Source organism: Rana temporaria, chromosome 13 (assembly GCF_905171775.1).
Source record: "Rana temporaria chromosome 13, aRanTem1.1, whole genome shotgun sequence".
Lineage (NCBI taxonomy): Eukaryota > Metazoa > Chordata > Amphibia > Anura > Ranidae > Rana > Rana temporaria.
Window position 1 is genome coordinate 54,669,221 of NC_053501.1, and position 14,644 is coordinate 54,683,864.

The following is a 14,644-nucleotide window of genomic DNA, read 5'->3' on the forward strand; positions in this document are numbered from 1 at the left end:
TTGAATTACACGCGCTTACGTCGGCCCCATTTACGCTACGCCGCCGCAACTTACGGAGCAAGTGCTTTGTGAATACTGCACTTGCTCCTGTAAATTGCGGCGGCGTAGCGTAAATACGATACGCTGCACCGCCGTAAGATCAGGCGCAGATACCTGAATCTAGCCCCTCGTCTGCACAGCAATAAAAAGGTAGCAACTATAGTGCTTTAGAACTGCTAAAGCTCAGCCATCATCTCTTTCTCCTGGCTGATAGCTCTCTCCTGGCTGATAGCTCTTTCCTGGCTGATAGCTCTTTCCTGGCTGATAGCTCTTTCCTGGCTGATAGCTCTTTCCTGGCTGATAGCTCTTTCCTGGCTGATAGCTCTTTCCTGGCTGATAGCTCTTTCCTGGCTGATAGCTCTTTTTCCTGGCTGATAGCTCTATTCTGGCTGATAGCTCTTTCCTGGCTGATAGCTCTTTCCCGGCTGATGGCTCTCTCCAGCCTTCTTGTGTCATTAGACAAATGATCAGAGATGGCCATGAACTTTCATTTACTGAGGCATGTATTGACTCAGCAGAGAAGCTATTGATTGAAAGTGGAATGTTCCCATCACTCTCCTCTATCCCAGCTCTCGTCCCTTCAGCTCATTCAAACATTTGTCTTACAATGCCACACTGATCGCCTCTGTTACTAATCTGCTGAAACCTTTTATTATTTTCCCTGTCTCCCTTCTCGTCAATGTATTTTCTAACTCTCTCTTCTTGCTTTCTTCACTTTACTCTTCATTCCTCTCTGCATCCCCTCCTCCCTCTCTCTGCCAGGCCATAACATTCGACTGTCCTCTGGCAGCATCAGCAAGGACCACGCCTGGATTAGGATGTTTAACTCCAAATCAAGCTCAGTTTCCCCCTCTCCATCCATGGATCACACAGACGCGGACAATCTGGACATCAGAACCAAGGTGCAGCTTCTGGGGGTGCTATGGAAAAGACCCTTTGGGAGGCAGTCTGCTAAATGGTCCAAAAGGTAAGAGCAAGCCAAGTTTGCAGTCCATACAAACTATGTTATATTGTTCATTTTTATCAGTGGTTCCCCAACAATGTTTACTATGCTTTATAGAGCTTTTACATGTACTAGGCATCGTCTTACTTTTTTTTTTTTTACAGGTTCTTTATTATAAAGGACAGCTTTTTGCTTTACTATTCTGAGAGTGAAAGGAGGAACTTTGAAAGCAACAGATATTTTAATATTCACCCCAAGGTGAGGTTTGCATGTGCACCGCTAATCCTTATTACCATTGACACATCTATATCCCTCTACAGAGATTACCAGTGTGCGATCATTAGTATAACAACACAGCCTTCTAAAGCTATATAGCTTGACTGCACATCCCAATATCCTCATCAACTGAATCCCAGAAGCTGTACTATTATAGTTCCGCATCTGTGTACACAATGACAGATTTTTACCTTTCTACAGATTGCAAGTTTTAGCTGCTATGGCAATAGTTTTATGAATAATAGAGATGTTCTTATGTATAAGAATTATTCATGCGTAGTAATGCTTGCTGTTTTATTACTCTAGTGGTTTCTCATATCTTGGTTATGTATAGAAATGTATGGCTATTATTTATGTCCATGTATAGTGTAGATTGACATTTTCTATGAAGGTCCTTTAAATGTTATTGGAATAGTCGGTAAATGCTGAAAGACTAATGCCGCGTACACACTATCAGGCTTTTGCCCGGCCAAATCACATCGGAATTCCATCAGAAAAATATAGAACATGTTATATAGAACATGATGGAATTCACCAGAATTTCGGATAAAAAAACTTGGATGAGGCTACACACGATCGGAAAATCAGATGGAAAAAGTCAGAGTGTATGGGGCATTAGGCCAGTGGCGGCTGGTGCTCAAAGTTTTTGGGGGGGCGCAAACGAAAAAGAAAAAAAATTGCAGCCTCACTGTGCCCATCAAATGCAGCCACTGTGCCATCAATTGTCACCACTGTGTCATGCCATCAAATGCAGTCACTGTGCCATGCCATCAAACGCATGATGTCACTGTGCCCTTTAATTGTCCCCACTGTGCCCATTGTCACCAGGGCCGCCATCAGGAATTATGGGGCCCCTTGCACAGCTTCAGGCATGGGCCCCCTGGAGCAGAGAACCAGGGGGGGGTGCTGCCACGAATTGAGAAGGGGGGGGGGGCCTTTACCAAAAAAATAAGAAATAAAGAAAAATATATATAAAAAAAAGGGGGGGGTAGCCATCCGGGGCCCTGGGGACCTCTGGGCCCTTTAATAAAAAGAAATAAGAAATATATAAAAAATATATATATTTATTTATTTTTAAAAGGGGGGGTTGCCATCTGTAAGAAATTACAAAAAAAAGGGGGGGTTCCCACCTGGGACCTCTGGGCCCTTTAAAAACAATAAAAAGAGAAACCTCTGGGCCCTTTAATAAAAAATGAATACAAAAAATATATAAATAAATAAAAATAAACATTTATAAAATATAAAAAAAAGGGGTGGGGGTTGCCATCCAGGGCCCTGGGGACCTCTGGGCCTTTAATAAAAAAAAAATATATATATATATATATATATATATATTGTAACGGTCACCACCGTTTACGACCTTCCATCACAGTCACGACAGCTTATCGACACTCCAACCGACAGGACCCGATCCATAAGAATTCCCCCCAGACACGAGACACACAGCTCTGTGCTTCTGGTTTCAATTGTAATGACAATTTTAATGGTTTCTTCTCAGTCTTATATACAGTACAACCATGTGACAGTATTCAAAGGGACAATGAGATCTCCACCCCCCTAATCACACACTAAGGCTAATTACTTAAACATTCTATAAAAAAGATTTATAAAAAAAAAAAAAACATTCTAGACAGGTCGGCACCGGCCTATAATTATCATGTCTAATCACTGCACATTCCTTAATTAACAGCATAACAAACAAACCCATCACACACTGAGTTCCCTAGGCAGACGTTTCGTCTCTGCATGCAGCTTGACACCTATTCACACCTCTGAGCATCAATAGGTTTTAGACAGTGTTATCACACAATTAAAGGCCTTTCAAAAGCTAGCCTTATTTAACATATTAACAGTCTTCACAGAGAGATGAGTCACTATTGACTGGTTGGGGTCACAATTAACCAACATCTTGCAGTGTCTCAAAATCCTGCAATACGAACTATCAGTGATGTCCCATCTCATGTAATACATGAATTATGATTCACTTGCCACCCCATGCCCAAAGGGCACAGAGTGGACTCAGACCCAAGAGTTATCAGTGACGCTGACACAGGAGTATCCTCCATCCTCACAAAGTCTTTGGGTGTCACGGGTCATTCCATTACATCTCTCCCCTTTCGGTGGGAGACTGACACAGGAGGAGACCCCGAACGGGTTGACTCCAAAGTCAGTCAGTAGATCCAGTCCTCCAATGCTGGTATCCATACCGTACCCCAAATAAATTGCTCCAAACAGAGCATTACTCACCCCGCCAACCTCTGTCTCTCTCAGAGAACCTGCCTGCCGCTGGGGAGAGGCCTGGACTGGCCCTTCTCCCTGGAGTCCTTTCAGCCGCTGGAGAGAAGACAGGGTGACTGGGCTCAGTCCATCATGTGGTTGGGGATCTGGGCCAACTGGCCCCCATCCCTGGGGTATACCAGTGGAGACTGAAGTCCCATCCACTGGTCCAGGAACTCCCTCTCCTGCTAGGTGAGAGCAGAGGCTTGTGGCACTCTGCTCTGTTGCCAGCTCTTTTGCTGGGTCGCTTTGAGTGGAGACCACAGTCCCATCCACTCCCACAGGAACTCCCTCTCCTGCTAGTTGAGAGCAGAGACTTGTGGCACTCTGCTCCGTTGCCAGCCCTTCTGCTGGGTCGCTTTGAGGGGAGACCACAGTCCCATCCCCCGATGTGAGCTCAAGCTGCAGTTGTGTGCCGCAGCCAGTCGCATCCTGCCCTGCTGCCAGGGATTCAGCTGGGGGTAAATGCTTTACCACCACAGCTTGTTGCTGGGGAGAGGGGCCAATTGCCCCGGCTCCCTGGAACTCCACTTCCATGGTGACTGGCATCTGTACCTCTCCCCTCTCTACAGTTGGTGCTGCTGTGACGTCTGCTGCTGCAGCACCTCTTTGCTCTAGCCAAGTGGCATCCACAGCCGCTATAACCTGGTCTATGATCTCCGGTGGAGGATTAGGTCCATACTGTGCCAGTCCACGTCTAACAGCCCGGTCAAAAAACTCTTCATCGGGTGTCCTGTCTGTTACGCTGGGCCTCTCAGCTCTATCCATTTCGACAAGTTGTGCGATAATGTCCCTTCTCTTACGGTTGCTGGCCGATCTGCCCCGGCTCTCCAGTAAGTCCTTGAGGGAAGAGAGCTTCAGCCATTCATACAGCGTCTCCATCGTCCTGTGTCCTTGTAGCCGTCCTTTAAGCGATGGAATTATCCCACTGCTGTGCCACCACTGTAACGGTCACCACCGTTTACGACCTTCCATCCCCTCCACGACAGCTTATCGACACTCCAACCGACAGGACCCGATCCATAAGAATTCCCCCCAGACACGAGACACACAGCTCTGTGCTTCTGGTTTCAAATGTAATGACAATTTTAATGGTTTCTTCTCAGTCTTATATACAGTACAACCATGTGACAGTATTCAAAGGGACAATGAGATCTCCACCCCCCTAATCACACACTGAGGCCCCATACACACGAGAGGATTTATCCGCAGATACGGTCCAGCGGACCGTATCCGCGGATAAATCCTCTCGAGGATTTCAGAAGATTTCTATGCGATGGCGTGTACACACCATCGCATTGAAATCCGCGCGGAAATCCTCTGGCGATGACGCGTCGCGCCGTCGCCGCGATTATGACGCGGCGACTGGCGCGACGCTGTCATATAAGGAATTCCACGCATGCGTCAAATCATTACGACGCGTGCGGGGAATCCCTTTGGACGGATGGATCCGGTGAGTCTGTACAGACGAGCGGATCCATCCGTTGGAATGGATTCCAGCAGATGGATTTGTTGAGCATGTCAGCAAATATCCATCTGCTGGAAATCCATCCCAGGGGAGATTTATCCGCGGATAAATATCCGACGGAGTGTACACACCATAGAATCTATCCGCAGAAACCCATTTGATGGGATTTATCTGCGGATAGATTCTATGGTGTGTATGGGGCCTAAGGCTAATTACTTAAACATTCTAGACAGGTCAGCACCGGCCTATAATTATCATGTCTAATCACTGCACATTCCTTAATTAACAGCATAACAAACAAACCCATCACACACTGAGTTCCCTAGGCAGACGTTTCGTCTCCGCATGCAGCTTGACACCTATTCACACCTCTGAGCATCAATAGGTTTTAGACAGTGTTATCACACAATTAAAGGCCTTTCAAAAGCTAGCCTTATTTAACATATTAACAGTCTTCACAGAGAGATGAGTCACTATTGACTGGTTGGGGTCACAATTAACCAACATCTTGCAGTGTCTCAAAATCCTGCAATACGAACTATCAGTGATGTCCCATCTCATGTAATACATGAATTATGATTCACTTGCCACCCCATGCCCAAAGGGCACAGAGTGGACTCAGACCCAAGAGTTATCAGTGACGCTGACACAGAAGTATCCTCCATCCTTACAAAGTCTTTGGGTGTCACGGGTCATTCCGTTACATATATAAACAAAAATAAAAAAATAAACATTTATAAAAAAAGAAATTTAATTTAATTTAATTTATTAATTAATTAATTAATTAATTTATAAAAAAAGGGGGTTGCCATCCGGGGCCCTGGGGACCTCTGAGCCCTTTAATAATAATAATAATAATTATTATTATAAATATATATATATATATATATATATATATATATATATATATATATATATATATATATATATACCTATATATAAAAAATTTAATAAATAAGAAAAAAAAAAATTTTTATTAAAAAAAGGGGGGTTGTCATCCGGGACCCTGGGGATTTCCGGGCCCCTGGGGACCTCCGGACCCCTAACAAAAAAAAATTGTCCCTTTAATAAAAAATAAAATAAAAATATATTAACCAAATATATTTTTTCTATAAAAAAATAAATAAAAAAAAGGGGGGGTTGCCATCCGGGGCCCTGGGGGCCTCCGATCCCCTGGGAACCTCTGGACCTCTAAAAAAAAAAAAAAACTATCCCTTTAATAAAAAATTAAATAAAATTATATTATTGCCATCTGGGGCCTCTTACAGGTGTACTGCCTTTACCCCCCTGATGGCGGCCCTGATTGTCACCACTGTGCCCATTGTTATCACTGTGCCCGATGTGCCCTGTAAAATGCTCCTCCCCCCGCCCGGCACTTACCTTTCTGGAAGTCAATCATCCTCCTAGTCCTTCCACGTGTCTTCTCCCGCCCACGATGATGCTTCAGCCAATCAGGTTACCGATAACCAGAACCGGTGAACCTGATTGGCTGAGATGCCTGTCAGTCTTATCCAAGGAACACACCCCCCCTACGTTCCCTGGAAAAGCATCTGGAAGGCTGAGGGCTGTACTCGGAAAGCCTATCAGAGCCGCTGGCTCTGATAGGCACTTCCGCACAGCTAACCAGCTGCTGTTATTCAGGTGGCCGGCGCTCAAGGTTTGGCCATCTGAATAGACCAGCGGCCGGCAAGAATAACATAGATTCATGCAATGCATAAATCTATGTTATTTCAGTGGCGGTGCGTCTATAGAGGGCGCTGGAGCGCCGCCCCCTCTGGCTCTCGCACCGCCACTGAAATAACATAGATTTATGCATTGCATTAGGCTACAATAATCACCAAATTTTGAGTTATTGATTAACTGTTTTTAAAACATTTTACTTTCTAGATTTATTCTATGTTTTGTATTACCTTTCTACTTTTTAAAACCGTATTTATCTTTGGGATTTTGTTTATCAGGGAGTGATACCACTTGGTGGCTGTCAGGTGGAAGCTAAAGAGGAACCCAGCATGCCATATGCCATTAAAATCTCACATGAAGATTTTCATGTAGGTATTTGTTTGTAAACCCCCGGAAATGGGATTTCCTATTTCTATTTGATTGCGTATTGTTTAAGGCTTTAGTATAGGAAGTATGAAAACTTAAAGAAAAAGTCATAAGCTGTGTACAGTATGTGTATAAACATGTAATTGATATAACACCCACAAGCCTATAAGCAAAGTAGGCTATGAATAATCAGAGAAGGGGTATTGAATAAGCACTACTACTTTAAATCATGCAGCTCGTCCATCTAATATAGTCACAATTCACATACTATTTCTTGGCAGTTAGATCTATCTACTCAGATTTTGCCCTGGAACTAGTTTGTGGTACAAGTCTGGACATGGCTGCTTCTATTACAGAAGTAAGGGGTGTCTGTGGATTTGTCTGGTGTGGAGGAGTGTCTGTGGATGTGTCTGGTGTGGAGGGGTCTCTGTAACCGCCGATCGCGGGAGCCTGGCGGACATCGCGGCCGCCAGGCACGTGCATCGGCATCTCAGTGATGCGGCGGGCACGCATGCGCCCCCCAGTGGCCGGAGGCCGTATATAGACAGCCTCCCGGAAATTTAGATCCACCCTGCGGCCGTATAAAGTCGTACGGCCGTCAGGAAGAGGTTAATGCCCCTTTAAGACCCACCTACTGTTCGTGAAATTTGACTGACCACACCCACTATTTGATGTGATTTGAAAGGGTGTGTGTGGGTGGAGGGGTTTTGGGGGGACGTGGTTGAGTTCCAGCACCTATTGTTTGAGAAAAAAAAGCCTTGGTATACTGTATGTGTCAATAGTGTTTGTACTTAGAAAAAACATTATTTTTCCCAATGTGAGCAATCAGCTTCAAGCTTTCAGGTTCCAGCTGTCACTTTCCAGGCTGGTTTGAATCTGATTGAAGTCTATGGGGAAATTAAGAGAGTTCTGACACTTGGATATGTGGGACCCAGCTATCTAGGAGTGAACAGGCAGAGATCTTTGAAATGACAGTATTGCCATTATGTGTGAATCTTGAGCCCAGGTGCAAATGATTCCTGGACGTATTCTGGGACAGCTTTTCATCACGCTATATATATATATATATATATATATATATATACACCTCAATGGGACTGCAGCTTTTCATTCTACCCTGCAGGGAAACATCCTGCTGGCTGCAGAGACTGAGATTGAGCAAAGCCAGTGGCTGGAAATGCTGCATGAATCTGGCAAAGTGTAAGTGCATTCGTTTTTATGCTTTCTGAAAATGCCAAAGTGAAATGAATTTATGACACACACACAAGTAGATAAAAAACAGACTGATCTACGATGACACATCTTATTAATTATTTTTTCTTGTTGCTAAGGATGCCGGAAGGACTGACCTGTAAGAGATTTAATATTGCAAATATAGACATACAATGATCACTACACATCAAAGCAGAGCCCCAGCCAAAAATGGCAAGGTAAAAATGATTAACCCATAAAAGATAAAATAATAAAACCAGCTTTTGCTGATATATTTAATTTCAATTCAGAGGTTTCCCCACAGTACTTTTTTCAGTCCTTGGTCTAATGGCCGGCATCATTCAACCCACTTTCTCTGAGCCTAGGGCTGTCCTTAACCACTTCCATACCGGGCCTATTTTGGCACTTCTCTCCTACATGCATAAATCATTATTTTTTTGTTAGAAAATTACTCAGAACCCCCAAACACTATATATAGTTTTTTTTAGCAGACACCCTATGGAATAAAATGCCGGCCATTGCAACTTTTTATCTCGCACAGTATTTGCGCAATAATTTTTCAAACGCCTTTTTTTGGGGAAAAAAAGTTTTTGTGAATTAAAAAATAACAAAACAGTAAAGTTAGCCCAATTTCTTTGTATAATGTGAAAGATGAAGTTACGCCGAGTAAATAGATACCTAACATGTCACGCTTTAAAATTGCGCACACTCATGGAATGGCGCCAAAGGTCAGTACTTAAAAATCTCCATAGGCGTCACTTTTTTTTACAAGTTACAAATTTAGAGTTACAGAGGAGGTCTAGTGCTATAATTGTTGCTGGCGCTCTAACGCACGCGGCGATACCTCACATGTGTGGTTTGAACGGCGTTTACATATGTGGGCGGGACTTACGTGTGTGTTCGCTTCTAAGCGCGAGCTACCGGGGATAGGGGCGTTTAAAATTTTTTTTTTATTTTACTCAATTTCTTTTATTTTTACACTTTTTTTGACATTTTTTTTTTATCACTTTTTTTCCTATTACAAGGAATGTAAACATCCCTTGTAATAGGAATGGTTTGTGACAGGTACTCTTTATGGAGAGATGCAGGGTCAATAAGACCCCGCATCTCTCCTCCAGGCTGGAAAGCATTAGATTGTGAAAAAAAATTCACCGATCTAATGCTTTCAGCCGCGATTGCGGCTGTGTTTACATTCCAGGACCCGGGCGTGATGTCATAACATCGCGCCCGGGACTCCGACGATCGTAGAGATGACTGGTGACCATCTGGTCACCAGTCTACTCTATGATTTCCATCGGACGCCGGCGGATCGTTTCTCCGGGTCTCCGATGGAAAGGAGAGCCCGGAGAAGCACCGGATGGCGGCGGGAGGGGGGGCGTCCCTCCCGCCGCCTATAAGAACGATCAAGCTGTGGAACCGCCGCTATGATCATTCTTATGGTGCAGGGATTCGCCGGCTAAAGAGATGGATATCTGAATGATGCCTGTGGCTGCAAGCATCTTTCAGATATCCCCACTGAAATTCCAGGACGTCATATGACGTCCTTGGGCTGGAAGTGGTTAAAAAGAGAAGCAGCACAGTGATAAGTTCATCTCTTTGTCACTCTGCTTTTTTCCCCTATCAGCATGTCTATTGTCAGCATATGAACTGATTGGGCCCTTGTACTGATTCTTCCTCTCACACTCCAGACCTGCTGTACAGGGGCTAGAATAGCAGACACCAGGGCAAATTTAAAAACTTTCACTGCTTGCATTAAAAACAAAATGTAATGATGTATTGATAATTACACAACTGCATTTATTTGTTTCTTTTAAATCTTTAGAATACAGCTTTAAAGATGGATATTTTTACACAGGTCCATTGGTCCAACTATGCATAATCCGTACCCCTGGGATCCCTCTACAAGGTGAAAACCACTGTAGTACGCAGCGCTGATACAGGGATCTCCACTAGCTTCCGGATTCTGTGACGAGCACCTGCCCTACTGCATTCTGAATGCAGGATTAGTCTCTGAATGGCACCATGCCATTGTGTTCAAAATGCAGCAGAGCAGCCGCTTGGCACAGGGCCCAGAAGCAAGTGGAGATCACTTTGGTAGCGTTGTCTATTACAGTGATTTCCAGATTCTAGAGAGACCCCACAGGTATGGTGTATGCACAGTTACATTGATCTAAGTTGGATCTGCAGATGTTGCTAAGAGGTCCCTTCAGCAGTGGCAGATTATTTTTCTCACCTACAATGACCACCATTATAAGGGAGTCGACAAACAGTTTTCCACTGACTACCAGTGTAAAGGGACACTATAATTTTCACAGTCTATGTTTCTTTTAACCACTTGCTTACTGGGCACATATACCCCCCTCCTGCCCAGGTGAAATTTCAGCTTCCGGCACTGCGTCGCTTTAACTGACAATTGTGCGGTTGTGCGACGTGGCTCCCAAACAAAATTGACGTCCTTTTTCCCCCCACAAGTAGAGCTTTCTTTTGGTGGTATTTGATCACCTCTGCGGTTTTTATTTTTTGCGCTATAAACAAAAAAAAGTAAATTTTGAAAAAAAAATCTATATTTTTTACTTGTTGCTATAATAAATAGCCCAATCTTTTTTTAAAAAAGCTATTTTTTTCTCAGTCTAGGCCGATATGTATTCTTCTACATATTTTTGGTAAAAAAAAAAAAAAGTTATAGCGCCTACAAAATAGGGGACAGAATTATTATTTTTTATTATTTTTTTTTTACTAGTAATGGCGGCGATCTGCGATTTTTATCGGCACTGCGACATTATGACGGACACTTTTGACACATTTTTGGCACCATTCACATTTATACTGCGATCAGTGCTATAAATATGCACTGATTACTGTATAAATGTGACTGGCATTGAAGGGGTTAACACTAGGTGGTTGAGGAAGGGGTTAAATGTGTGCCCTGCATAGTGTTTCTAACTGTGGGGGAAGGGGACTGATTGAGGGAGGTGACCGATCTGTGTCCCTATGTACAAGGGACACAGATCGGTCTCCTCTCTCCCTGACAGGACGTGGATCTGTGTGTTTACACACAGCTGCGATTGGCCCGACATATCACAGAGGGCAGGTCCAGATGGCACACCACACAGCTGTGATTGGACAGGCTGCTGCAGGGGTGGAGAATTGTGGGGGGGTAGGTAGATGGTAGAGAGACAGAGAGGTGGGGAAATTTTCAAGAAGCTCAAAGAGAAAGCAGACAGGACTGCTTCTGTACCGGCAGCTCTTTCCGTGACTCAGCATGGGACACAGCCATCTCGGGACAGCTTAATGAAAATCGTGGCAACTATGCGGGCAACACGAGCTCAAGGGGCAACTGGTTTGCTCCCACAACAATGACTGGGCCCAGGGCAACTGACCCTTTTGCCCAGCGTTAAAGACAACCTCTAAAGTTTTAATCTTCTTTAGGCCTCCAAACAATAATGTAGAGGTGCATCATTGGATACAAATTGAATGGCATGTTTAAGTAGGCCCTCACTTGACATAGTTTAGGTAAATCTAAAAGAGATTATACAAGGATTGTCCCATCAGATTATGTGTATGACCAGCTTTAAGCTGTGTTAAAAAAAAGCTAACGTATATTAAAGTTCCCCAACTCCTGTTCTCTACATACTAAACTGCTAGGTTGGGCCAGACTTAACTATCAGCTGCTCTGGTATCAAAGGACAGCCGTAGCAGCAGATCACATGGCTGCTGACAAAAGCAAGAGCTGTGTTAAGGCTGAAACACTAATTCATACCCCCCAACCATCCCAGATTCTGCAGGATTTTCCTGGGATTTTAACACATTCCGGCATAGCGTGGGCCTGGGTTGTGTGCCACCTTTACCTGTTCCCCCACCTCCTTCTGAGCACTGTTGCCCATCCCACACTGGCAGTGCTGGCCCAAGACATTGTGCTGCCTGGTACCAAGAATGAAATGCTGCCCCCCCCCAAAAAGAAAATTACGCCCACCAAAATGCCCCCACATCCATTATTTTATATCATGATAACTAAAGTGGACCTATCATGGCTCTATACATGTATATAGGAGTATAAAAAGGACCTGTTATGGCTCTATACATGCAATTAACCCCACAGTGGAGCGTAGAGCGGAACGGGAGGAGCGGTCGGGCGGAAAATTAGCCCCACAGTGGAGTGGAGAGCGGAGCTGGCGGAATGGGATGGCGTGCGGGAGGCAATTTGCTGCCCCTCTGAAAGTGCTGCCTGGTACAATGGTACCATCGGGTCCCATGGTAGGGCCGGCCATGCACACTGGGCACCATCTGCTACCCCCTGGGCACTATCTGCTACCCCCTGGGCACTATTGTTCCTTCCCACCCCCCACTGGGCACAATTGTTGTAATTCCCCCCCTCTGGGCACTAATATTTCTCCCCACTACCTACTAGGCAATATTGTTCCTCACACTGGGAACCCCCCTATCTCGCTAAACACTATTGTTCCTCTACAACCCACTGGGCACTATTGTTCCCCTTGTTAAGCCCTTATGCTCCCTACAAACCTTGATGAATCTTGCCCCCAAATGACCACAGGTTTACGTAAGTGAGGCTCACATTTATAGAACAGTTATTATGGAGTGTCTTGTGGTACAAAAACTGCAGGATGTAGGCCCAGACTCCTCCTAGGGCACACCCAATAGTCAGCTCAATATAGCCATGCCAATTTTTGGCATGGTGCACAATGCATGTCTTCTCTACCTCAATGTGTCCTTATTCATGTTTCGAAGTTGGGAGGTATGCTGATTGGTTGTCTCCGTCTAAGCCCCTTCCTCTTTGGCAGAACCCATGTGACCAGCTGCTATGGCTGTGTCTAGGTACTGGTAGCTGGTAGGGGAACGCAGCAGCTGATAGGTAAACACGACATAACCAAACTAGAACTGTCAGAAGCTGCGTTTTAATGTGCCATGTATTCTAAATGGTAAACTGCTACATTTAAAGGCATTTTTTTCAGTTTCTCTTTAAAACTCACTCGGATTCTGAATAGAAATGAACCTATAGGCAAATCAAGACTGCAGAGGGAACAGTCACTTACGTTGTCAGTACTTAGCCATTACTCTCTATGACTGAAGGCTGCCTTTTAAAGGTGGGTGGAGCATGGCAGAGACAATGTTCTAATTGTACTAATGCATACTTCCATTGCTCAAACAGGACCTGGCAGAACGCCCAGCTGGGAGAAGCGATGATTGGAAGCCTGGAAGCTCAGGGTCTGCAGCTAGCTAAGGAGAGACAAGAATATTTTGGTATGTTACATTAAGGATGCAGTATTCTGGTTCAACTCGATGTACAAGATAGATGATGATATTTACTCTAAACAGGTCAAACTGGTGCTTGGTGAACTGCAGTTACCACCTAGTAAAAGTAACAGTGATATCATCGCTGTGCTGCAAATTGCCTGTATAGAGAGCAGATCTGTGGATGGCATCTAGCAGGCCCACCTAGTGGGCACATTCTAAAAAAAGCACTCGCTAATGCCTATACTGCAGGTGGAAAACCCAGTCATGTGTATTCAGCATTAAAGAAGAGGCACTCCTGACTTAGAAGCGAACAGGGCAACTTGCACAGTCAACACTTTATCTGTGGGCAAACTTCCACACTGGTAATTAAAGGAGTTCTAAAGGTACAATTTTTTTCCCTAAATAGCTTCCTTTACCTTAGTGCAGTCCTCCTTCACTTACCTCATGCTTTGATTTTGCTTTTAACCACTTAAGGACCGCCTAACGCCGATATACGTCGGCAGAATGGCACGGCTGGGCACAATCACGTACCTGTACGTGATTGTTTAAAGCCCGGTCGTGGTTCGAAGCTCCGTGACCTCGGCCGCGGGACTCGCGGACCCGATCGCCGCTGGAGTCCCGCGATCGGTCCCCGGAGCTGAAGAACGGGGAGAGCTGTGTGTAAATACAGCTTCCCCGTTCTTCACTGTGGTGCCGTCATCGATCGTGTGTTCCCTAATATAGGGACACACAATCAATGACGTCACACCTACAGCCACACCCCCCCACAGTTAGAAACACAGATGAGGTCACACTTTACCCCTTCAGCGTCTCCTTGTGGTTAACTCCCAAACTGCAATTGTCATTTTCACAGTAAACAATGCATCTTTAATTAATAGCGATTTTTAGCGGGACTGCGACATAGTGGCTGACAAACCTGACCCCAAATGACACTTTTTGGGGACCAGTGACATTATAACATTGATCAGTGCTATAAAAATGCACTGATCAATTATAAAATGACACTGGCAGGGAAGGGGTTAACACCAGGGGGCGATCAACCGGTTGAATGTGTTCCCTAGGTGTGTACTAACTGTAGGGGGAGTGGGCTCACTGTCAGAACAGGGATTAGCCCTGTTTGCAAAGGCAGA

The 14,644-nt window shown here is 44.7% G+C and overlaps 1 protein-coding gene across 1 annotated transcript in view; it reads left to right on the plus strand.

Moving 5' to 3' along the window:
- Window positions 1-241: 241 nt before the first annotated feature.
- PLEKHD1 (pleckstrin homology and coiled-coil domain containing D1) overlaps window positions 242-14,644 on the plus strand; it is a 50,537-nt gene continuing 36,134 nt past the window's right edge. Inside the window, exons 1-5 of the mRNA XM_040332629.1 lie at window positions 242-1,006; window positions 1,147-1,240; window positions 6,962-7,051; window positions 8,173-8,249; window positions 13,429-13,520. Of these exons, the coding sequence (XP_040188563.1) occupies window positions 858-1,006; window positions 1,147-1,240; window positions 6,962-7,051; window positions 8,173-8,249; window positions 13,429-13,520 (502 nt within the window). The 5' untranslated portion in view covers window positions 242-857. The remainder of the gene's footprint in view (window positions 1,007-1,146; window positions 1,241-6,961; window positions 7,052-8,172; window positions 8,250-13,428; window positions 13,521-14,644) is intronic.